The sequence below is a fragment of the Danio aesculapii genome, chromosome 14, assembly GCF_903798145.1.
Source record: "Danio aesculapii chromosome 14, fDanAes4.1, whole genome shotgun sequence".
Lineage (NCBI taxonomy): Eukaryota > Metazoa > Chordata > Actinopteri > Cypriniformes > Danionidae > Danio > Danio aesculapii.
In genome coordinates this window covers 37327825-37355675 of record NC_079448.1, presented here as the reverse complement: position 1 = coordinate 37355675, position 27851 = coordinate 37327825, and the positions used below count along the sequence as shown (strand labels likewise).

At 34.7% G+C, this 27851-nt stretch overlaps 1 protein-coding gene across 1 annotated transcript in view; it reads right to left on the bottom strand.

The window, feature by feature from the left end:
- Window positions 1-918: 918 nt before the first annotated feature.
- ebf1a (EBF transcription factor 1a) overlaps window positions 919-27851 on the bottom strand; it is a 217819-nt gene continuing 190886 nt past the window's right edge. Inside the window, 6 exon segments of the mRNA XM_056471881.1 lie at window positions 919-3788; window positions 11857-12051; window positions 17392-17571; window positions 22393-22426; window positions 22428-22571; window positions 24356-24421. Of these exon segments, the coding sequence (XP_056327856.1) occupies window positions 3757-3788; window positions 11857-12051; window positions 17392-17571; window positions 22393-22426; window positions 22428-22571; window positions 24356-24421 (651 nt within the window). The 3' untranslated portion in view covers window positions 919-3756.

Genomic DNA, 27851 nt, shown 5'->3' with positions numbered 1-27851 from the left:
AAAAAAAGAGGCAGCCTTTTGCTTTAAACGAAAAAAAGTGCAACCCATCCCACAAGCAAATCATAAAGTCTCTTTATATTCCTTCAAATTCCCTTTTCATGATTCTTCATTATACAAACAACAACAACAAAAAGACAAATTTAATGAATTCTCCTCAGTTAACAGACCAATTTGTGCTTTTTATGAAAAGTTCACCCAAAAATGTTCATTTGTTAAAGAAGCAGGTGCCTATTTTCATCAGTAGAATGGTTAAGATGTGTTTCAACTGCACACATAATGTTTAATGCAAACTCTTGAGCAGACGCTGTTTGTTTACAACAGAGATGGACGATACCTGTTTTCGTATTGTTAATCAAAATAGTACTTGTGCTTATCCTGGATGTTGCAATATATAAAAAGATGTAAACAAACAGTGTTTGAGTTTGCATTAACACATCATTATACAACAAAAGCTCACTCCGTGTTGATTGAAGGTAATAATGTCTATTAATATAATAATAATAATAATAATAATAATTAATAATATATATACATAATATATATATATATATATATATATATAATTCAATATCAATCTGTACTGAAATTTTTTAAATGTCCGTTTCTCGCAAACATTTAAGCGCTGTTGAGCATGTTCCATCGCTGGAGCATTTCAAACTCACGTCAAACAGCTGGTTTGTCTGTAAGCTGACATACGAGCAATCCGCTGATGAATCGCGGCTTTAAAATGCTGCAGTGTCCTTGTATCTGTGGCCACGCTCAGTAAACAGCGGTGAGTTCGGTGAACCGATGACCTTCACACCCAATCACAGTCATTTCTGTTGAGCACATGAACACAATGGCAAATAAGCGCTGTTTAAAAATGTGCTCAACAGCGATTAAATGTTCGTGGAAAATGAAAAATGTTTTAATTTCAGTACCGATTGGTATCAAATTCCAGTATTGTGACAACCCTAATATATTTATACAGTTGAAGTCAGAATTATTAAACACCTTTTTAATTTATTTTTTTAGATTTTCCAAATGATGTTTAACAGAGCAAGGAAATTTTCACAGTAAGTCCAATAATATTTTTTCATCTGGAGAAAGTCTTAAGTTTTATTTTGGCTATAATAAAAGCAGTTTGTAATTTTTTTTTTATTAAAACCCATTTTAAGATCAAAATGATTAGCCCCTTTAAGCTATATATTTTTTCGATTGTATACAGAACAAACCATCTTTATACAAAACCTTGCCTAATTAACCTAACCGCCTAGCTAACCTAATTAACCTGATTAAGCCTTTAAATGTCACTTTAAGCTGTATAGAAGTGTCTTGAAGAATATCTAGTAAAATATTATTTACTGTAATATTGGCAAATATAAAATAAATCAGTTATTAGAGATGAGTTATTAAAACTGTTATGGTTAGAAATGTGTTGAAAAAATCTGCTCTTCGTTAAACAGAAATTGGGGGGTGGGGGGAAATGGGGGGGTAATATTCTGACTTCAACTGTATATATAAAAGTTGACTTGCATTTTATGAATCATCAAGGACCCTGGTTTCGGCTAATAATCTTCTTTAATGTCCTACTGAGGGAAAATAAAACCTTTGGATGACCTGATGGTGAGCAAAGAACAGCAAATGCTTATTTTGGGTGAATTGTTCCTTTAAGGAGCTCTGTGGCTACTGCTATTGGTGGTGGTGGTTGTGAAGACTGTACAAGTGATTGTACATTTATGGATTTGCATTGTTAAGGCATCTATACTGCTGGTACTGATATGCGTGAAAGAGAGAGAAAGAGAGAGAGAGAGAGAGAGAGAGAGAGAGGAAGAGAGAGAGAAATGGAATAGACAATTCTATACGCAGGCATAAATAATCAGATAAATAAAAGAGTAAAGGAAAGACAAATAAAGAGTAAAAACTTCAGAAACGTCCTTCTAAGGTTTGACACGCAAAATAAAAGCCATCACTCTCAGAGAAGAGCCCATGCATATTATTATTACAATAATACAGATTCTGTAGAAAGAAAAGATATAGATTTATATATTCATCATTTATATTTATATATATATATATATAACCTTTTTTAAAAATCTACATAACTAAATGCTGTGAGATGCTACTTTTTGCCATACATTACAAAAATTCCAAAAAAAAAAAACAAATTGCTTTTTAACTTACAAATTATACAAAAATAGACAATGGCTTTTTTATGAATAGAACTTAAAATAAAAAATGGAAGCTTGACATGATACAAAACATGGACCTACAATAATAAACACAAGGCAGATGATGAAAGAGGACAGATGGACAAATAATCACAAAAAAAAAAACAACAATCAAAATTAAATTGGGGAGAAAAGCAATATACAAAATCTGAATATACATACATTATTTATATGGATATTTTACACAGACTCCCCTCTTTTCTTGTCCAAAAAAATTCATGATTGGTGTTTGCTGAAGTGTTGTGGTGTAACTTATGCAATGAACCGATCGTCAGTGTTATTATGAGCTGCCTTGAGCCATTCTGATATCAATGCAAATAAAACGAAGACTTTGGCAACGGAAAATATATGTACAAAAACAGACGACTACCAAAGTGAGCCAATCCGACTGCTGTAGGTTGGGTGTTTGACACATTAGGAAAGCGTTCTTCATACAGTGCTGTCTTAAAATGAAAATTTATCACTAATTCAAGTCATGTCCCCAAAAACAAGCACACACACACACACACACACACGCACACACAAAATCAAATAAAAAGGGTTGTTCAAACAGTCGGCTCTCAAATATACTTCATTTAACCTATATCCTTCACTAGCGAACACAGCAAACCAAACACATGAAAATTGATATCACAGTTTCAATTGTTTCAAAGACAAAGCAAAATGTAAAAATAATTATAATATTAATAATAAAATCAATCACATTCCTTGAGCACGCATTTAAAAGCAAAAATTAAATGGCATGGCAACTGAAGGCTTTTATTCCCTCCAGTCCATCTGTTTACTGCATATCTCTGCTCTATTTAGCAGCAAATATCTGCATGAACATAAATACTGATTTCTTGTAGAAATTGGGTCGCTTTTTTCTTCTCTTTGAGGACGGATCTGAACATTGAAAAATTACAGCATGACAGCATTTAATAACTCTTAAATAGCTTTCCTACATCGTAGCCATCCAAACCGGCTGGTACCCAGATGCTTCATATGACTCTTCGCTTAAAAAAAAAAAGATTAAAAAGTGAATATGGTGCTACAATTTCATTTAGTGAGAAAACAAGCAAGATTATGGCAAAAATGTTTGTTGGCTTCCCTCCCGTCTTCAGTTCTGCATTCAAACGATTGGCCTAATGTTCTCATTTTATATAAAAAACTGGTCAGTATTAACAGAGATCTGTGCTGCTCTCAGGAACATCGTGGATTCAACCGCTCCTAAAGTGTCACAATTGTGTGAGAAAGTCTGTAAAAAAGGCATGTGATCATTGAATTAGTCAAAAAAGAAAAGAAAAAGCCCATGAATGAAACCAAAAGGAGATCCTTCCCTCCTTTCTCCACAAGTCCTTCGCAAGGGCTGTCCAGAAATGAGCTTCAAAACGAACGCAAACAAACACTTTCTTCCCATAAAATGAGATTCCTATGTCAAAAGGCCTGAGTTTTAAAAAAGTTCAGTTTTCATGTCTCCTCCACCAGAAATTGCCTTCGGCTCAAGAGCGTAGATTCTCTGGCCGGGGCTGAAATCAAATGTGCCTCTTCAGCAGCCCAGGAGCCCCTACATTGGAGGAACAATCATCCCTGGGATCACTAGACAGGAGAAGAGAGAAAAAAAAGGAGAGAGTGAGAGTGAGATGTGGGATTATTTGGTTTCATTTGTCATGCAACGATGCCAAAAGAAAAGCACATGGAAAGCATGTCTTGCCCAGGCAACATGAACAAATAATACATGACAGAAAGGGAAGAAATCTGAAATCTTGTATTGCTTTGTGCTGACTTTACAATATACATCTGACAACGCCAATACCGCTGTTTTAGTATTATTTACACTCAACAAAATATTGCTGCTTGTTCAAACTACTTATTTATAATGAGCTGAATCAACACAATTCTTGAGACTTATTTAGTGTAACTTAATTGATTTATGTTCAATCAACTTAAATTTGTAAAAACAATTAAGTAAACAATCAATTTGTATATATTATTAAATATATGTTATACATTTAACATATGTTACATCTTAATGTATATTATACATTTTAGACATATTTTGAACTAGAATTTTTATTGTAATTATAACTTAGCTGTTTGTTATGTGCTTGTATAATGGTTTTTATTTACAGTTTTTAATTATTCATAAATAAAACTTATTTAGTAGTGTAAGTTTGGTTGATAACTAAACATTTTTTGTGATCAGATTACTTTTTTTCAAAAGGTTGCATTTTCAGGTCCCCAAAATGATGCTGATGTCTAAATGAATGGTTAAAATGCACAAATTGTTTATTCAAAATAATATAAAAAGAATGAACAGAAATGATAGTATCTTGTTTATAAGCCTTAAGCCTAAACTCGTTCATTTCAAGTCAAAATGAAACTGAAAATGCACTACACATTTGACACCGATCGTAATGTTCCAACATAAATCGATTAAGCTAACTTAATTGTTTTTGTAAATTTAGGCAGATACATAAAACTGTTAAGAATGTTGGAGAGCAGACAGACATTCATAACACAAAAAACCTATGAAAATCAAAGGTACGGTTATCAACATGCTTCAGACAATCTTCTTTTGGAGAGTGACTGAATGATGACAGAGGTGACACGGAGGCTCAGTGGTTAGCACTGTCGCCTCACAGCAAGAAGGTTGCTGGTTCGAGTTCCGGTTGGGTCAGTTGGCATTTCTGTGTGGAGTTTGCATGTTCTCCCCATGTTGGTGTGGGTTTCCTCTGGGTGCTCCGGTTTCCCCCACAGTCCAAAGACATGCGGTGAATTGAATAAAAACTAAATTAGCCACAGTGCATGTGTGTGAATGAGTGTGTATGGTTGTTTCCCAGCACTAGGTTGCAGCTTGCAGCTGGCTAAGATGGTGGTTCATTCCGCAGTGGCGACCCCTAATGAATAAAGGGACTAAGCTAAAGGAAAATGAATGAATGATGACAGAAGTGTGAACTATCCCTTTAAAAATGAAACGGTACAAATGGAGGGGTTAACTAAAAACAGTGCCAACGGAGCACATCTAAACCACAGGGTAGAAATATGGCTTCAATCAAGAGAAGAAGCAATGGAGAGGCCTAACGAAGGCAGTCAAATATCCCATAATTCACCATAGTTTCGATCATGCTGAAGCCGCACATTAATCAGAAGGTTGTAGAATTCCCTGCGAGTGGCGGAGGATAATCTTTATTCTGTATGATCCACATAAGGTTGCAGGTCGTCCGTGTTTAATTGGAGTCATTGTCAGGATAAATAGTGACTTGCTTTACAGGCTGTATATCAGTCTCCCCATCAGGGAGCCATTATATGAACAATTCATCAATCCAATTAGTGATAACACTATAGGACGGCTTCGCAACGCATTAGCTAATGCTTCTCTCCCATGAGGGCAAAGCTGGAGATGTTCAGGATATTCTTACAGTTGCATTTACATCAAGAGCGTAGAGGACAAACTCACAGCGCTATACCTGCAGTTGTTAGCTATTTTTACTCTTCAGAATGACATTCACTGCTGTAATCCACTATAATCCAGTCAGATTCGATAGTTTAATAAAAACATGCCATTAAAAAAGGAGACACTGCAGACAAAAACAATGTGTTCATGCACCTGTCACTTTTGAGATTTTGGCTTTTTAGAAAGTATTTTTTCAGTCTACTTTTATACGATTCCTTTATCAAACTTCATCAATTTGTAGATTTTATTCACGCTTTATATATATATATATATATATATATATATATATATATATATATATATATATATAATATATATATATATATATATATATATATATTATAGGTTGCTTCCTCCTTTTTTATAATTATTTTTTTGCGGTTTTCACCTTTATTTGAGAGGACAGTGGAGAGTATTGACAGGAAAGCAGAGAGAGGGGAAGGATCATCGCCACTACACCACTGGCACCGACAGGTTGCTTCCTCCTTAACTGAACTATAAATGTTCACTTCAGCACTTACTGTACTTATACTAGACTTTTTTTACAGTCATTTTTATATTCTGAAACCTTTTTCAGAGGCATGTGTTCATACTTATTGTATTTTGCCTGACTTATAAAAAATTCTATTCAGTAAATGCAAAATGTGACAATGATACAGAATTTTCTGAATTATGCGTGATAAAAGAAAATTCCCAAAATCACCTCAGTAAAATCCTTTGACTCATTCATTCATTTTCCGTCGGTTTAGTCCCTTATTTATCAGGGGTTGCCACAACGGAATAAACCGCCAATTATTCCGGCATATGTTTTACACAGCGGATGCCAATCCAGCCGCAACCCAGTGCTAGGAAACACCCATACATACTCACATTCACACACACACTATGGGCAATTTTTTTAAATCCAATTTACTTATACTGCATGCCTTTGGCTTTGTGGGGGAAACCGGAGCACCCAGAGGAAACCCACGCGAACACGGAGAGAGCATGCAAACTCCACACAGAAATGCCAGCTGGCCCATCCGGGCTGTGAGCAAGACAATGTTAACCACTGAGGCACCATGCCGCCCCTCCTTTGACTCTAATATGTAAAAAATAAATAGATAATTACACTTTGAAAAAAGAGGTTCTTCAGAGGTTCTTTGTCTTATAATCATAGGAAATCCATTTTAAGTGCTGTAGAGCAGTGTTTCCCAACCCTGTTCCTAGAGGCACACCAACAGTACATATTTTGGATGTCTCAATTATCTGACCCATTACCTTCAGGTTTTGGAGTCTCTTTGATGTTATGATAAGATGATTCAGGTGTGTTTGATTAGGGAGAGGTTGAAAATGTGGACTGTTGGTGTGTCTTCAGGAACAGGGTTGGGAAACACTGCTGTAGAGAACACTGTTAAGAACCTGCAATGGTTCTCAAACAGTTCTTGCGGTGGTTAAGGTGTTATATAGCACTGTATACGTCTATAAAATAATCACGCTAAATACTGTAGAACTTAAAGTGGTTCCCTATGATTGCAATCAAACGAACCACCTTTAGTGATACATTGCTCCAAAATAGGGCTTCTGTATATAAACACATTGACCACCCCAAAGAACTGTTGGAGAGACCTATTACAGTTTTTTATAGGTTCTTTACAGCACTTGAAGTGGTTCTATTTAGCACCATGTTTTTTTAATAGAAAGAAAGAATGTATTTTAGAAAGTAAATGTAAAAATAAATACAATTAAAGCAGTGTTTCCCAACCCTGTATCTGGAGGCACAAACAGTACATATTTTGGATTGTCTCCTTATCTGACCCATTACATTCAGGTTTTAGAGTCTCTTCTGATGTGATGATAAGTTGATTCAGGTGTGTTGATTAGGGAGAGGTGTGAAAATGTCTACTGGTGGTGTGTCTTCAGGGACAGGCTTGGGAAATACTGAATTACACAATTTTTCAAACCAGATTAATCAACTTTTCAGATTTACTGTAGAGGAAATCATACAAATGACCACATATTTAAAGGAATAGTGGCTTATTTGCGTGTTCAAACATCACATTTAGAAAAACACATAATACAAAAATATTTAACATCTTCAGCCTTTATATAATTTCATCAGCAAAGAGCAACTGAGTGTTTACTTCATGTGCCTATGGGGACCTACGCACATTTAGGCAGCCATCTTTTTTACAAGACAAATTACAAACAAACAGCTATGCTAATAAAAAAAGTGCATGCAGTGTATACACAGTCCGACCCAAATTAACAGGCTTGCCAACACCTAAACAAGAATAGCTTGAGCTAGGATAAATAATTTTGGTTCTCAAACATTAAACAACGTTCAGTCAAACAGTGGTATCACTTATATTCATTATAGGCCAGTTTCTCTCTCCTCTCTTTCTACGCTCGCTCTCCTCATTCAGCAGGCCACCAGATTTTCATGTAACATATTGGTTCTTATTGATTTCCTATCTCTGGTCCCTCATCTCTAATTCCTGGGTATTTCCTGAGTGTCTCTGCTTCATTTGGAATGAGGCGGGGTGGGGGGGTGAAATAAAAAATGAGTGGTGACCGACAATCGGTCATCGGGTCAGAGTGCTGAGTGCATATCAACATGCGGAGAGGAAGCACTCCACGCTCGCAGATAAGAGATGTCTGCCTCGAACGCTCAATTACTTTAATATTGTCTCACGGTGGATGTCTAGATATTTCAGATCAACACCCAGGGCCAAATGCTATACGTGGAGAAATTGTCATAAATCACAGGAAGAGGATTATGGTTTTGTTTCAGATAACGGTGAACGTAGGTCTTTATTGATGTCGCACAAGCGGTTTTATGTAGTGTGCTGCGGTTTGGGGAAATCTCAAAACAGAGGAAAGGAAATAAAATAAAAAGCATTGTTGGAAATGTTCTTGTTGTTTTTCGTTTCATTTGCATATTTAATTTTATTGTTTGTGTCACACAAGTGGTTTTATACAGTCTGCTATAACCAGGATATATACCAAATAATAATAAAAAATAAATGAGAAAATGCCATTGATTATTATTTTCATTACCTTATTTTTACACACGGTTCGGTACTTGCATTCTTTTTTTAATTGTCTATTTCAGACATTTTTGGTTACAAAATAAAAATTAAAATAAAATTTCATAAACTAAAATTTTATAAAAGAAAATAAATAAAGAAAAAGAAAAAAAAAAAGAAAAAGAAAGAAAATAATTTTTTTTAAATAAAATAAAATGTAATAAAATAAAATGTTGTACAATAAAATAAAAATAATTAAATAAAATGCAATAGAATTTAAGAAACTAAAATTTTATGAAATAAATAAAAAAAAATAAAAACAATAAAAGAAAAAAATAAAACAATAAAACAAAATAAAAAGAAAAAAGAATTAATAGCAATAAAAAAGCAATAAAATTTAATAAAATATAATTTAATTAAAGAAAAAATTAATTTAATAAAATTGAATAAAATAAACTAAAATTGAATAAAATAAAAGAAAAGAAAAGGTTTTTAAAAAATAAAATACAATAACATTTAATAAATTAAAATGTAATAAAAGAAAAGTAAAAAGAAAAGAAAAGAACATTTCATAAACTAAAATTGAATGAAATAAAAGAAATGAAAAAGAAAAAAGAAAGGAAAAAGAAAAAAACACAAAATAATTCAAATAAAATACAACAAAATTTAATAAACTTAAACTTAATAAAAGAAAATAAAAGAATTTTTTAAATAAAATTTCATAAACTAAAAATTTGTAAAATAAAATAAAATAAAGTACACAAAAATGTAATAAAATATAATTTAGTAAAAAAAAAAAAATAAAATAAAATAAAATGGTTAAAAATATAATAAAGTTTGCAACATTTTTAGAAATTGTATTTTCTTTAACAGTGATTGTTTGCATCTTACAGTTTTAAAAACTATGCGTTGCTTAATTTTCATGCATATTGAGCAAAACATCACTTTTTCATTAAAATAAAAATCTCTTTTCAGGAGTGCACATTAACTGGCTTTGTGCATTAGTTATCTGGCAAAACCCTTGTAACTTTACATTCCACAGCCACCAGCAAACTCTGAGTATCAGTGAGACAGGAAACAGGAAGTCAGGCAGGAAATGAAACACACATGGCCTTGCGAGCGAGCACAAGTTAGGAGAACGAGGGCGGATGAAGGCAGAGGAGGCTCTGACAGTCATGCTGATGGATGGCTTAATGGACAGAAAGACAGGATGATGAAGAAAGAGTGTGAGACAGGTGTAACATACTTCAGGAGAAGGCCAGTCCCTGCAGGGAGCTGGCGGTCGAGTACTTGCTAGAGTCCACAAAAGATTGATCTACTGGAAGCAGTGAGGAGCAGGGGGAAGAAGATGAAGGAAACAGAGAGAGAGAGAGAGTTACTTTTAAAAAAGGAGAATTGGGTCAGAGAAGCAAATGCAAAAAAACAGATTACTGCAAGTTAGGACCAAAACTGACAGCTGTCTAAACGTTAGATGGGTTGTAGATCAGATGTTCTGGAGCTCTTAAAGGGATAGTCACACCCAAAATATTCATTATTTATTTACCCAAGTGATTCAAACCCCTTTATGAGTTTCTTTCTTCTGTTTAACACAAAAGAAGATGTTTTAAAGGAAGCTGAAAACTGAAAACCTGTGAGCACCCAGCAGACACACAACATCTTAGGACGTTAATATTAGGTTAGATTAGGCCACCAGCGTCTAAGGACAATGTTAATCTGAGGTCCAATAACGACGTGAAATGACATTAATATTTTATTAATTTTAGGTTGTGTTGGAAAGTCATATTGGTAACATCTACACAACGTCAAGCTGTAACATCATTAGACGTTGATATTTTGTTGTTTTTAGGTTGCGTTGGAAGTGCAACGTCGAGCCAACATCTTAAACCAATGTCATATTGACGTCAAATACTGACATTTATTCGTAAATTATGGCAACCAAAATCCAATCTCTGACAAACATCATATTGGTAACGTCCACACAACATCAAGCTGTAACATTATTAGACGTTGATATTTTGTTGTTTTTAGGTTGTGTTGGAAAGTGCAACGTCGAGCCAACATCTTAAACCAATGTCATATTGATGTCAAATACCAAAATCCAACATCTGATAGACGTCATATTGGTAACATCCACACAACGTCAAGCTGTATCATCATTAGACGTTGATATTTGGTTGTTTTTAGGTTGCGTTGGAAAGTAGCCAAAATGCAGCATCTATCCGATGTTGGACATTGACGTCGACCTAACGTTGAGTTCTGGTGTTAACCCGATTTTAATTTTCCAAACAAAATGCAACGTCCCACACAATTAGGGTATAACGACAATCTGACATGTCATGTTGACATCCTGTGCCTGCTTGGCATTGACTTCTATAGTAACATTTTTTAAAAGTAAATGGTCACAAGTTTCCAGCTTTCTTCAGAATATCGCATTTTGTGTTCAACAGAACAAAGAAACTCAAAGCTTGAGAACAAGTAAAAAAATGTTCATTTTTGGGTGAACTGTCCCTTTAAGTGTCTATCAGGAACGCTTTACATTATAAACAGTGCAGTATAATTATGTTATTGTTTTTTTTGGAGGCAGATCACTAGTTTTATGAAAAGAGCATTTAGAAATAACACTGCAGGGCAAAATGCATAAAAAATAATACACATCTAATGGGTCAAACCAAAGTTTTGGTTCATTAAGCTTTTTTCATGACTTTTTGCAAGAATATCCTTTTGATGGAAAATGATTTTGAAATGCATTCACATAAATGCCCAATCAATCAATCAATCAATCAATCAATCAATCAATCAATCAATCAATCAATCAATCAATCAATCAATCAATCAATCAATCAATCAATCAATCAATCAATCAATCAATCAATGTTTTTATAAAATTAGTTTGTGAACAAAATAGATTTCATTTAAAAACATCTAACCAACAGTTTGAACTGTATGGGTTAAAGTGAAGGGTCTGAAGCATCAAAACACTAAAGCAGCTTTAATTTTCAGCTTTACATTTTTGAAATATAAATATGTAAATATTACATTGAATTACAATGGATATGAAACATTAAAATTGTATGTAATAGGCTTTTATTTTTTTTCCTTCATCCTTATTTCCTACTTATCTACTGTAAGCCAGATTTTCACATTTTGCTTGCCCATTTTTGGGGGGGTAAGGTCAAGCTTTATGTTCTGTGGCTCGTCTCACCTTGGAGGCCGTTTCCATTGGCACTGGTGCAGGTTGGTGGCGGTGAGGCCTGGGGCCGCACGACGGGAGCGAAAGCGCTCTTCTGTTTGACTGCAGACACCATGTTGGCCGGAGAGAAAGAGAAGATGCCTGAGGAACTGCTGCAGTTGGAGGGAAGACTAGTGGACGAGGCCATGGTGGGACTGGAAGGAACAACTGACGGACAGGAATGAACGAGAGGGGAGATTTTTAGGATTGGTCAGAGCAAACCTCAGAGTTTCTATAATCAACACAATGGAGAGGGACTGAACGCAGACCTGAAGCACACCCAGATGTTGATAGTAGAGGCAAATATTGTTGTAAATGGGGATATTGACAATGCTAGTAGATTATTTGTAAAACCAGCTATTTTTTTTCAATACAATTATAAGTGAGGACAGAATTATTAGCCCTCCTGAATTATTAACCCCCTGACTATTTTTTTCCCCAATTTATGTTTAACAGAAAGAAGATTTCCAACACATTTCTAAACATAATAGTTTTAATAACTCATTTCAAATAACTAATTTCGTTATCTTTGCCATGATGACAGTAAATAATATATTACTAGATATTTTTTAAGATACTAGTATTCGGCTTATAGTGCAATTTAATGACTTAGCTAGGTTAATTAGCGTAATTACGCAAGTCATTGTATAATGATGTATGGTTGTGTAGACAATCTAAAAAAAATAATGCTTAAGGGGGCTAAAAATATTGACCTTAAAATGATTAAAAAAAAATACGGCTTTTATTCTAGTCGAAATAAAACAAATAAGACTTTTCACGAAGAATAAATAATATAGGAAATATTGTGAAATATTCCTTCACAAACAGCATTTGAGAAAAAAATAGATAAAATCACAGGAGGGCTATTAATTTTGACTTCAACTGTATATGTGAAATACTGCATTTTCCAGAATACAAGTCAAGCTCTATTTTCATCAGAAACAAGTTATTACATACTGCCTGGTCAAAAAATTTTGTAAATACTTTCTTTAGTGCTGGCGATAACAAAGGAACATCATAATCCAACACAAAGATGATAATAAATATGGTGTCTATCTGACCCTAAAGATTTGACCACAACTCAAATAGAATCTAGCCTATATCCGAAACTGAATATAAAGAATTATATACATTCTGTAAAGTCGACTCAAGGACAATCCAAATACATTCAGCAGGGTTCTTGTCACTAGGACAATTTGTCTTCCAAACCAAGTGCACAAGAAATTGGGATTTGTGTGGCTTGGCCATTCATGCATTACACTGGCAATAGCAATCATGAGTTCTTCCGACAAATCATGAGTATGTCCCAGGGAACACACATTAGAAAGAACAAATCTCCAGTTCACACATCAGGGGTGCGTTTTCCAAACATGAAATAACTCGTGGCTGAACTATCATAGTACTATGCATCGTTTGGCAAAAGAACGATGTAGTGACAAGTGTTTCCCAAAACTGTAGTTTCTCTGTCGCAGGATACATCGTTTAAAACTACGTTTTTTATAAATTTAAATAAAACGCCCATAATGATGCTCTAAACAGGGTGGAGTAAACTACTTCTTTAGAGAAAACCCCATAATTTTTTGTGCAAATTATATTGTTTTACATACACAACACGCGCATTTAAAAAAAAAAAAATCCAAAATTAGTTTTGGTAAAACTCTCATTTTCCATATTAATTGAAATATATGTAAACGACACATATAGGACCTATATAAGATTCCTTTACAATATTATTGAGAATATTCCATTTAAATCACTAAGCTAACACGTTTTCTAATCTCATATTTAAATCATATAAATTGTTAATCGTTGTAGGCCTATTTTACAGTAGGCTAGGCTATTTATTAAGAAATAAAAAAAATCCTACTTAATAATAGTAATAAATACTATACTATAATACTATCAATTAAAAACATTAATGTTTGCTATATATTTTGTTTTCACAAACTTTAGAGACAATGTAAATTCCACATTTAAATAATAGGTCACTTATAGCGTTCGTCATAACTTAAGCCACGGCTGCGTTCAAAATGGCATAAATGTGTTCAAAGTGCACCAAGAAGGAAACACAATTGTCATGTTGAAGATCGCTAAAATTGAACTGCAAAAATACTTTGAAAGCAAATTACACCTAAAAGAGATGACTTTAATGTTGTTGTTTTTTAATCATTCCAAGTTTAAATGTTGAATCGTTCTAAATGATTAGGGCATAGGGGGGATAACTGGAAATAGAACACAACCAGGAACTATGCTTCTGATGTTTGCGAATGTTCGCTGGAATTATGGATTTGGGAAACGCCAAATCAACAAACTATGTTTGTAACGATGCAACTTGCGACCATAGTTGGCTAACGATGGTTTTCAGAAACACACCCAGAATAAAGCTTGTTTTGTGTTTTTTAATTCTAGCTGTGATCTGTTTTCTGGCATGACTTTTGAAGAGGACAGCTCATCCAAAACTGTCACAAATCTGTTTAATAGTTTTTCTTTGGTGAACACAAAAGAAGATATTTAGAAAAATGTTGGAAACCGGTAACCACTTACTTCCATAATATTTGTTTTTCCTAAAATGTTTCTAACAAAAAAGGTTTCTAACATTCTTCAAAATATCTTATTTTGTGTTCAACAGAAAAAAGAGAAACTCCTAAGGGATTGTAAGCACTTGAGGGTGAGTAAAGAGTAAGTTTTCATTTGTGGGTGAACTATCCCATTTAAGAAATAAAAAGCTTCACAACCGCATCAGTTAGGGTTGAACAAATGCAAAACATACAAGGCAAAGACATATTAATCACCGCAATAAAGATCCAATCATACAGTCGTAAGTATTTTGCTTACTTAAATCCAAACAGCCCGGCCAGCCAGTGTATTAACATCAAGGAAGCAAAACACGCAAGAGGCCTCATACATTCAGACTGGTGTTGAATGATGTATAGAGCATTTCCCACACGCTGCTAGTTTCAGTTTGGCTTTAAATAAATTCATTTAGGCTTGACGTTTATAACAAATGTTGTTTATACAGTGAATTCCGCTATCATTTCTGTTTCTGTGTGTTCCTTTCTTTCCGTTCAATTGAAAAAAATGATTTGTTGTGGAGTGAGGAGTTTAATATAATGTTTGTAAACATTTCAGGAACGCTCCGCAGATCCTCGTCTGCTCTTCTCAGAACAACATTAGCACCGGTTCGCCCCCTTGCCCCGTCTCCACCGCCTCTCCTTTTGTCTATTAATACCCTAAGAGCATTTTCCCCCTCAACGATTTTACAATTACTCCCCCTCGTATTTCAGCTGCTCTCTTATATCCTGCTCTACCTTTATTGTTGTTATTATTCTGCGCTTAAATTTTATGGCACTTTCCAAGTAAATTCTCCTGATAGTGTCATAATCCATTTATGAAGGCCTAACTAATCAATTAATGAAAATTGGAGCCACAAAGCCTGCTCTCTCGCATTGATTGAAAGTGTCAGCGCGGAGTCAGTGAGCCTGTTAAAATACTTGTTAACATCTTGGAATCAAAGTACCGAAGTTGAATTGCTTCTCCTGCAATTAGTTTATTGATTTAATTAAGATGCTTTAATTTAGAAGCTGCGCCAGAAGATTGGTGTTATACGAATGGCTAAGCATTATAGACAGCGTCTGATCATGACTGAAGAAAAGAGTGCTTGGGATTTTAGTTCTGCTCTTAAAGAGACACACTCAGTAATAGCTGTGACTTGATCTAATGCGTGTCTCACTCGAGCTCATTTTTTTCTCGTTCCAGTGGTAAGACTTGCTCACTTGGTGGTCTAGGCGAAATATGATATAGGTGTAAGATGTGTTAATGTTTAGGTTATGTGTAGTATGCATGAATCCACTGGGATAATGAACATACAGTACAGTTTAAACATTTGCGCTTGGTAAGAGTTCTTAATGTTTCTGAAAGACGTCAAAACAAGGAAGAATTTATGCTGTGAAATGAATTTCAATGTAATTTATTAATGAGATTGCAAAGCTGAATTTTCAGCATCATTACTCCAGTCGTTAGTGTCACATGATCCGTCAGAATTTTTTTAACATGCTGAACTGACGCTCAAGTTCTATTCCTGATTATTATCTATGTTAAAATGTGAGCTCCTTAAAAACACATCTGTTTAGCTGTGCCTTTAACAAATTGAGCACTGTACTAAGTCTGATCATTGCAGTGTCTTTCTTTCTTCTTTCTTTTCTTTCTTTTCTTTTCTTTTCTTTTTCTTCTTTTTTCTTTCTTCATTTTTTCTTTCTTTCTTTAAACCTGCCTTAACACGTTTTCAATCTGGTTTTAGTCATTTGAATTCTTTGTTGTGTTTATGTCTTATAATTATTGTGTGATTATTTTCTAATTCTTTTAATCTTTCTGTTTATGTAAAGTCATTTGAATTACCAATGTGTATAAAATGTGCTATATAAAGTTGAAATCTGAATTTTTAGCCCCCCATTGAATTATTTTTCTTTTTTAAATATTTCCCAAATTATGTTTAATAGAGCAAGGAAATTTTCACAGTATGTCTGATAATATTTTTTACTCGATTTGATAATATTTTTTTGATAGTCTACAAAACAAACCATCGTTAAACTTGCAATTCTGTACATATATTGGGAAAGAAACCATTTTTAATGTCATATTTTCTCCCATAAAACCATTACTGTTAGTCACCTTTTGTAAAAATTATTATTATTTTTTTTATTTACTCAAGAAATAAAGTTAAAATGTTATATATTTGAGGAGTATGTTTGGCATTTTTATGACACAAAATTTTAGTCAAATGACAAAAAAACTGAGCACCCATGTAACTAACTAACTTGTAAGTCGACGAAAATGTAATGTTATGAGCCTCAGGCTACATTTACATCTAAACTAAAAAGACAAAGCCTTTTTTTCAGAGTTTTGGCCATTTTTGACAGAATGACCACAGTGTGTTTACATGACCAAACCATGTGAATAGGGATCATATTGGCAAGTTATAATTAGGACCAGACAGAATCTGCAGATATTTTTTGCTATTTCTGCAGAGAATTTTGTAAAAAAATCGGCGGATTTATGCGGAATGATTTTGGGAGTATCATAACTAATAACTTAATATATGAAACAAAAAATAACAAATTTTTTACTTTTATTTAATTTTTACAATGCAAATCCAATTGGAACCATTTATTTGGTAAACAAAGCAAATCTATCATATAATTTATCTACTAAAAGACTGAAAATATTACTTCAGAAACTGTATTCTAAATAAATCATATGAACATTTTCATATCAGTCAATAATATTACTGAAATTAAATTAAAAACTGAGTTAATATAAATGTACACACATTTACACTAGTACATAAATAGATTCATTGATAGGCTCAAAATCAGCAGATTTCTGCGGATTTCTGTGCGCACATTCTGTCTGGGCCTAGTTATAATATACTTTCCGCCCCATGTACTCGTATGAATGCTTACATCTGTGTGCACAAGAAAGTGAAAAGCAGACAGGAGGTTAAGTACTCACTGGCATAAGGAGAGTTGGCAGCAGAGCCATTGAGGAAGTTTGGTGATCCTCCCAGCGTGGTCATGCCCGCGTTGCCATATCCATTCATACTGGTAGAGACAGTGCTGTAGCTACTCTGCTGGGGGGTTGTGCTGGGTACGTAACCATGAGGGGACACACTGCTCGTGTTTCGACTGAAACCTGAAACACACACACACACACACACACACAAACTTAATAATTACAGAACCTAAAGATTAATGCGAAAATCTAAATCAAGAAGAAAAGAGTATAATTCATCATGCTTGTAGGTCAGAGGTAACAGACAAGATATAGAGTGAACTATTCCTTTAAAACAGATCTGTGTGTCAGTAATGCAGAGGACAGGATCAATGTTAAAAACAGTATATACTGTAAATACAGTGTCACCAATTAAAAAAAATGCAGATATTTAACAAATGAAATTCAGCATGTGACTAAATCAATTCCATTTCATGGCTATTCATAACTTTTTGATGTAATGGAAAAAATGTCCAATCTCATTCGTACATTTTGGTACAATTTGCTCATCCCCCAATGAGGGGTACGTTTAGGGGTGGGGTTTAAGTGTACACCTTTTTAAAATCCCACGTTTTCATACAAATTAAATCATATGAATTTGTACAAATTAGCCATTTTTCTGACATCACATAAAATAGTTACATTTCCTTGTGAGATCGAGCTGGACTAAACGTAACTCTATTGTTAGTCTGACATTAACTCATCCCACAATGAGGGGTGGGGTTTAAGTGTACACCTTTTTAAAATGCCACATTTTCATACAAATTAAATCATGTGAATTTGTACAAATTAGCCATTTTTCTGACATCACATAAAATAGTTACGTTTCCTTGTGAAATCGAGCTGGACTAAACGCAAGTCTATTGTTACTCTAACTTAACTCATCCCCCAGTGAGGGGTAGGTTTAGTGGTAGGGTTTGAGGACACGCCTCCTTTTAAAAAATCACATATTTTTGTACAAATTAGCCATTTTTCTGACAACACATAAAATAGTTACGTATCCTTGTGAGATCGAGCTGGACCTAAACGTAACTCTATTGTTACTCTAACATAACTCATCCCACAATGAGGGGTAGGTTTAGGAGTGAGGTTTGAGGATACGCCTCCTTTTTAAAATCACATGTTTTTGTACAAATGAGCCACTTTTCTGACAACACATAAAATAGTTATGTTTCCTCATGAGATTAAGCTGGACTAAACGTAACTCTATTGTTATGCTGATGTAACTCATCCCACAAATAGGGGTAGGTTTAGGAGTGGGGTTTAAGGGTACACCTTTTAAAATGGCACATTTTCCATACGAATTAAATCATATGAATTTGTACAAACTACCCACTTTTCTAACAACATGTAAAATAGTTACGTTTCCTCATAAAATTGGGCTGGACTAAACGTAACTACTATTACTCTAATGTAACTCATCTCCCAATCAGGGGTAGGTTTAGGGGTGGGGTTTAAGAGAACACCTTTTTAAAATTGCATGTTTTCATCGAAATTAGCCACTTTTCTGACAACACATAAAATAGTTACGTTTCCTTGTGAAATCGGGCTGGACTAAACGTAACTCTATTATTACTCTAACGTAACTCATCCCCCAATGAGGGGTAGGTTTAGGGTGGGGTTTGAGGGTACGCATTTTTAAAATTGCACGTTTTCGTACAAACTAGGCAATTTTCTGACAGGATGTAAAATAATTACGTTTTCTCATGAGAACGGGCTGGACTAAACGTAACTTTTATTACTGTAACATAACTCATCCCTCAATGAGGGGTAGGTTTAGGGGTGGGGTGTAAGTGTACACCTTTTTAAAATGGCAAGTTTTCATACACATTAAAACATATGAAATTGTACAAATTAGCCACTTTTCTGACAACACATAAAATAGTTACTTTCCTCATGAGAAAGGGCTGGACAAAATATAACTCTATTGTTACTCTAACATAACTCATGTGCCAATGAGGGGTAGGTTTAGGGGTGGGGTTTAAGGGGACACCTTTTTAAAATCGCATGTTTTCATACAAATTAGGCAATTTTCTGACAGCATGTAAAATAGTTACGTTTCCTTGTAGGATCAGGCTGTACTAAACGTAACTTTATTATTAAGATAACACATCCACCAAAGAGGTAGGTTTAGGGGTGGAGTTTGAGGCTACGTGTCCTTTTCAAAAATTAAAAAGCACATTTTCATAACGAATGTCACAAACTAGCCACTTTTTGACAACACGTAAAATAGCTTTCTTTGTGAGATCAAGCTGGACTAAATGTAACTCGACTGGATCCTTAAATTCTCCATAAAACCTCATATCTACACCCTATCTTAATCCTGAATAAGGTATTGTGCATATTTGATAACCTGGTGTATGGTGATGGAAATGTAATGAAATAGGCACTACCTCAGAATACGTTTAAATTTCAACTAAGAATGAACGATGACAGAAAATTAGATTTTGGGCTGAATTATTCCTTAAAAATAGATCTTTGTGTCAGTAGCATATGGAGGCAGAGGACAGGGGACAGGAGGAGGATGTGGACTATAAATATACATCAGGACATTAAACGCTGACATGGGTGAAAGCAGCAGGAAGTTCTCGCTCCAGGAGTCCCCGCTGTCTGGTACAAAGGCAGCGCTCATCTCTGCTCTGCTTACTATTCATTCTCCCTTTCATCAGACCACTGATACATTACTGCTGACTTCACACAAATCATTCACTGTCAGAGAGGCCGAGGAGTGCTGAGGTAAAGGAGCCTGGAGGTTCAGGGAGCACTGCTGAACGCTTGTATCTGTCTGTCTCGCTGCTTTTCAGCTCTTCCCTAAGGTTTGAAGGACGCTGCAGACGACCAACTACCGTGATCTGGCACACTTTACTGCCACTGTACAGAATCACTTTGACATAGAAAGGAGCTTGAATGATTGGAATTGAAAGACTGACAATGGTATTTAGCATTGGTTTGTGGGTGGTAGGCATGTGATGGCTTTCACATTATTTTTTCTTTGCGATAATTGAAGCTTTTATTATCACAATATTGACATAAATGTAAAAAGAGGTTATTTTAACAAGTATAATAATGAAAATAGCTCTATATTTGTGAAAGGGTTTCCCCCACAGTCCAAAGATCTGTGCTATAGGTGAACTGAATAAACTAAATTGGCCGTAGTGCACGAATGAGTGTGTATGGATGTTTCCCAGCACTGGGTTGCAGCTGGAAGGGTATCCGCGCTGTGCAAAACATATGCTGGATAAGTTAGCGGTTCATTCCGCTGTGGCTAACCCTGATGAATAAAGGGACTAAGCTGAAGGAAAATGAATGAATGAATGAATGAATGAATGAATGATGAATTAATTAATTACTGAAAGAATGAATGAATTTACAATACATTTTCATTGCATGTGACCATGGACCTTAAAAGCCATCATTATCTGTGGCAATTTTAGAAACTGAGATGTGTACATCACATGAAAGCTGAATAAATAAGCTTTCCATTAATGTATGTTTGTTAGGATATGGCAATATTTGGCCTATTTGAAAATCTGAGTGTTGAGTTTTGAAAAAAATCTAAATACTGAAAAAATTATCTTTAATGTTGTCTAAATAAATAACTTAGCAATGCATTGACATTTGTATAAAAAATTGAGTTGTGATAGACAGTTAGGTCCATAATATTTGGACATTGACGCAATTCTAACATTTTTGGCTCTATACACAAACATGGATTTGAAATGAAACGAACAAGATGTGCTTAACTGCAGACTGTAAGCTTTAATTTGAGGGTATTTACATCCATATTAGGTGAACGGTGTAGGAATTTCAACAGTTTGCATATGTGCCTCCCACTTGTTAAGGGACCAAAAGTAATTGGACAATAGGCTTCTAAGCTGTTCCATGGCAGCTTAGATATCTCTGGACAGGTTGCAAGCCAGAAATAGCATGTGATCGTTTGAAAATAAATAGCCTTTTAAGTTGTCAAGCAATTGGTGCTGTCAAAAACAAAAATATGAATACAGCGATTTGAATTTGCTTTAAAGACATATTAAAAGTTTGAATAATAAATCATTATTCTGACTATTTTGAAGAGGCATGTTCTTAATCACAATATTTATGACCCTGGACCATAAAACAAGTCATAAGCTGCGGTCACACTTGACTTTTCCTCCCATAGACTTCCATTCATACGCACACGAATGCGTCAGACCGCAAACGCAAGGTCATGCGTCAAGTTTCGCATGTTGCTGCGGTGCAAAGTTCAAGCTTGGTGAACTCTGACCTGCGAAATCACATCACTTGGACTGCATGAGACCAATCGAGGATCAAAACATGACCTCTCTGGACAAAATTTAAAGCATGGAGCAATCGCTAGCTTTGTTAAATGTCTAATCATCTTGTTTAACCCAGCCCCTTTTCGTACGCCGCACGACAGAATTTCGCACACACAAAGCCTGGTGTGACCAGTAGCTATAAGTGTACATTTTTGGAAAGCGAGATTTAAACATCAACTGAAAACTGAATAAATAAGCTTTTCATCAATGTATACTGCACTAGGATTAGACAATATTTGGCCAAGATACAACTATTTGAAAACGTGGAATCTGAGAAAAAAATCTAAATACTGAGAAAATTTGACTTTAAATTTGTCTAAATAAAGTGCTTACAATGCACATTACCAATCTAAAATTGAGTTTTGATGCAAAGAAATGTGCAAAAAATCTTTACGAACACAATCTTTACCTAATAATCCAATAATTTTGTCATAAAAGAAAAAACATTGATCTGTACCCGTACAAAAGTCAAAATATACTTATGCAACATAAAATTGGGCACATATTGTATTTTTAACAATTGCCACATGTCTAGTGTGTGGTTACATGAAAATAGCACACATAAAAGTCCCAGATATTTGTCTCTGCAGTCAGCCACAGTAGTCTTTTTAGTGAAATATTTAAGAGTGCTGGCATCTCTGCTCACCCTGGTTGGCTGCTTGTGTGGAGTCAGACACATTGAACAGCGAGTTGGCTGTGAAAAGAGTTGACTCCCATCATGCCGGAGTGGACTGAGCTGTTGGTCAGACCTGGCAGCTGGTTGTGTCCACGCGGGACATTGTAGAGAGCCTCTGCGATATCTGCTGCTCTCTTCAGAATGATCTCCTGTCAGAAAGTCAACCAAATTCCATGATTAAATGTATACAACTGCTTAAAAAACACTCTCCTTCTAACGATAGATTAAATCCATGATACCATGGAAAACAATTACAGCTACAAATGTATAATTGTAAAGCGATAAAATTCATAAATTTATTAATTAATTATAGTTAATATAATATTTTTAAAACATACTTTAAAATAATATATTATTATTAGTAGTAATTATTTTGCAAATTAAATAAATAAACAAATATCAATACTAACATTAATGAACACAATTAATTATTAGAAATATATTTTTTCTGTGCTAATTAATTAAATAAATCAATTAAATAATAAATAAAAATTAATAATAAAAAATAATTATTTTATGTTATCCAATATATTATTATATAACATAACAACACAACAATATTATTAGACAAATATATTATATAGACAACAAATATTAATTATTAGAAATATTGTTTTTTTCTGTGCTTCAAAAGTTTAAATAATTAAACAAATTAATTAAATTATAAATAGAAAATAATAAATTTAAATAATAATTTTGTTATACAAAATATTATTATATATCATAATATAATAATAATAATAATAATAATAATAATAATAATAATAATAATAATAATAATAATAATAATAATAAATTATTGTTATTATTATTTTATATTACATAATAATACAATAAAATTTTTACAATATTTATTTATTAATTTATTTAACAAATTCTAGTAATTATATTCATATTTATTGCTTGGCAAGTGTTTACTTTAGGCTTTTCCATATGCCACTATTTTTTAAAAAACAAACAAATGCATATATTTTACTACCGCACATAATTATTTTTCCATTTAAATAAATAGATAAAAATTAAACCTATGTATGGGCAACCTATGAGTTAGCAAATAAACACACCTTCTCAAACACGACCATATACCTATGAAATTCTATACATTATAGATATTAAAGAACAAATTGCAGAAATGTCATGTTATTAAAGATTTAATATTTAAGGTTTATCTGCCAGATAAAGTGCAAGAACACTAATTTAGAGGGTTGAAAGAAGGGGGGCTGCACATTTTGGTGGAACTTGAACATGTCATAATTCATCCTCATAAAGATGACAGGGCCGTGTGGAGGCTCCTGAGAGAGAGCTCTTTGAGTGGGTTGATGACTGGAGTCATGCTCCATCCACTGCCCAGCCTAAATAATTCAGCATCACTGCACTCATGCTCAGCTCTGCAATCGATGAGCATATGCCCTCACTCGCAGTTCATAACTGATCTAACATTGAAGATGCCCTTGTGGTCCTTCAAACCAATGAGAGAGAGAGAGAGAGAGACAGAGAGAGGGAGAGCTCTGGTGGAATCACATTGGGGGATTTATGTGGAAGAAATATATTAGGAAATATTAGAGGCCTTAAAGGTTTGAAATGGCTCCAACCGAGAACAAATGCTTTTCTGTGATGCTCAATTAAACAAGTTAAGTGTGGAATATGGCGTTATTTACACTCATCTCATCACACAATAAGTGTCTTTCACTAAAAACGCAATTTGCACAGTCTTGACTGAAAGGTTGCACAGCAAGATCATTTAATGTATTTGTTTTTTTATATGCAATTTTATTATTCAAGTTTTAGTACTATTAAATAGTTATGTGTTTCCAGTCATTTATAAAATGGCATAGTAAAATTAGAATACACTTTATGCCCTATTTTATTTTGAATTGCTATCTGCAAACACTCTATGCACAAAATGCTTGAATGGACGTTCTGTGAATCTCACCTGATTGTTGTGTGGCATCCCATATAGAGCCTCCACCAGGTCTGCTGCCCTCTTCAGAATCACCTCCTGTGAGACAGAAAAGATGAAAGCTGGCACTTTAGCTTTCAAGCTCTAAATGCACAAAACATGGTTTTAATCATTGATTTACTAGACAACAGATGCCAAAAACAGACAAGATACTTTATGTTAGGTATCTTACAGACAATATACCTTACTTAAAGCAAATAATTTTCTGAAGACAAGTTTAACACCATGTAATTGTTTTTTGAAACATATATATTCCTAAACTGAACCTATATAGATACCATATATTTAACATTATTTGCATGTATTTATAATATTACATTATTTATATTTATGAATAAACATATATATATATATATATATATATATATATATATATATATATATATATATATATATATATATATATATATATATATATATATAGCTGAAGTCAGAATTATTAGACCCCTTTGAATAGTTTTTTCTTTTTCAAATATTTCCCAAATGATGTTTAACAGAGCAAGGACATTTTCATAGTATGTCTGATAATATTTTTTTAAGAAAAAGTCTTATTTGTTTTATTTCGGCTAGAAAAAAAATGCAGTTTTAATTTTTTTTAAAAACCATTTTGGTCAAAATTATTATCCACTTTAAGCTATATATTTGTTTTCGATAGTCCATAGAACAAACCATCATAATACAATAACTTGCCTAATTACCCTAACCTGACTAGTTAACCTAATTAACCGAGTTAAGCTTTTAAATGTCACTTTAAGCTATATAGAAGTGTCTTTACTGTCATCATGGCAAAGATAAAATAAATCAGTTATTAAAATGAGTTATTAAAATTATTATGTTTAGAAATGTGTTGAAAAAAATCTTCTCTCCGTTAAACAGAAATTGGGGTAAAAAAAACATGGGGGCTAATAATTCAGGGGGTTTAATAATTGCAACTGTGTGTATATTATATATATATATATATATATATATATATATATATATATATATATATATATATATATATATATATAAAAATACAAATTATAATTAAAATTGATCATGTCAAATATTAAAATAACATAAGTATTAAGTAAATAGAACACATATACAAGGTGCACCATATGCAGTACAACTGGGATGTACAACACAATATTATAGTCCTCAATCTGTTTACGATATCCATATAAATGACCACACAGCGTGCTCCATGTTGTTAATGGCCATCAAGGCTGCAATTGACTCCATTTTGATTGACTTTTCTAGTTCCTTGTGTCACTTGTGACGAGTACAAAGAAACTTACAGTACAATTACTACAGCACCAGTCTCTTTGGAACAATATCAGGTTAAGTGTTTTGCTAAAGGGCACAATGCTAAAAGGGATCTTCAGTTCATAGATTGCCCCTGACAGGGTTTGAATAGCCTTGACCATCATTTATGTCTTGGAAAACACCTTAACAGCCTCTGTACTTCATCTAGCTCCTCCTATCAACAGCACCACCACCATTTTCATGTATAATACATGAACACAAACACATTTAACTCGAAAACTCGAACATGCATGTTAGCACATGCAAACGACCACTCCGCGGGCGGCACGAGCTACAGTACCGCTATTTTCCTTCCAGGTAATCGACTTCCATAACCCGAAAACCTATTTATTACCATCCTTTTCACACATTAAATTTATTTACAGTGTTCTTTACACTGTGTATTCATTTCCTTTCTTCCAAGCTCTCTTCTTCGCTTTTTTTTTAAACCCCGAAGCTCCAGTGGAACCCTTTTTAAAAGTTAATGTGCTAGTGCTGAGGAAATAAGCTCGCAGTGCGACAACCAGAAAATTGTTCTCACCCTCGGCGTGTAACCCTCACTGCGAACAAGCCCCCGAGCATGTGTGCCTGCCTGCCAGCCGACATATTGCCTTTCAATCAGCCCCCTCCGCCTCCCCCCGGCCGCCCCAGACGCAACACACAGACACGAACATGACGAGGGGGTCAGCAAAGCAATAAAGATTTTTAGTGCGCTGTCCAAGGTGCTAAATTCACTCAATAATGGGAGCTCTGGCACTGCGTTAACCCCTCGTTAGGGGTGCTTCGCGGGGGAGGCGCCCGTCTCCGCTCACCCAAGCTCGGGTTGTGTGATTGAGAGAAGCGCGGGAGCCTGGGGAGGCCTAAAGTGGTGCTTTAGTATGGATGTGTGACTCTCTTCTCCTTTACCCTCTTGTTGGCGGGATGGAGGAAGAACATAAGGGATGGGAAGCATTAGTCCATGGCTCAGTCCCCTGCTGCACCGGCACCGTGTCATTTATCCAGTCCTTCGTTCTTTCCCCCTCCCCCCTTTCACACTCACTCTCCTTTGTTCTCATCCTTACCTATCGATCTCCTGTCATTAGGATATTGGGGAGGGGGGATCTGTTGAGAGGGCAAATCCAATAAGGAAGGGGCCAAAAGTTTGCACAGATAAACAAATAAATGCTATTAGCACAGGCCGTGTGTGGTGGCCCTGTGTCTGGAAGCAGAGGCCATTTCCTGGGCGAGTAGCAGGGCTTCCAGTAAGGGCAGAGCAGGGAGCCAGGAGCGGTAAACAGGAAAGAAACCTGATCTTGGATCTGTGCTGTGTCTGAATAGCTGTCTATCAGTCAGAGCCATCATAACCTGTGCTTTATCCCACCTCCCCCTGCTTCTCCATGAGCTATGAGGACCCGGTCTGAGTTTTGACCCATTCCGAGAGTCTTTAGCAGCACCCTGACAGGTGTTTTCCCAGCTTTGTTTTCCATCAACGTGAAAGCTGAGACGTGTATATACATTCTTAGTAGTGGTATAAATGTGAATGTGTGCAAGCAAACAACCCCAGGCGTAGTGTTTGGAAGAATATAATACCAAATAGCCCAGAGCACAGCACCGTTAGGACCAGCCTCCGCATTAATGTGCGCCGGACATTGAATCTGTTCCTGTGTGTAAATTATGGTGGCTGGTAATATGATATACATTCATTAGGAAGGGGACTGCTGAAAAAATGAAATAAGGCTCGGGTCACATCTGGAATGTTAAGGCAATGGCGTCTGCACATTTACAAGGAAGCCAGGCCTGTAAAAACATGACAAATTTATTCCTGTGCTTGTTCATTTGCAATTTTATCATCTCCTAATGTTCTATTAGAGCAGTAATACCAGCGGGGTCACCGCCGTCGCTCATGCGGAACGGAGCCGAGTGATGATGTCATACTTCCTGCTCTGCTTGTCTGACCTCATGGACTGCTGGTCTTGTGGAGGTTCTGGTTTTAATAGCTCAGTCGAGGTCCCACACACTCAGTGTAGAGCAGTCATAAACTCATTTATATATTAGTATTTATAATATATGTGCATTATGCAGTTTGTATAGTAATAAGATATAACAAGATTTACATATATATATGAATACATAAATAAATAAATAAATAAATAAACAAACAAATAAATAAATAAACTATATTTTATGGTAAATGCCCCAAAAC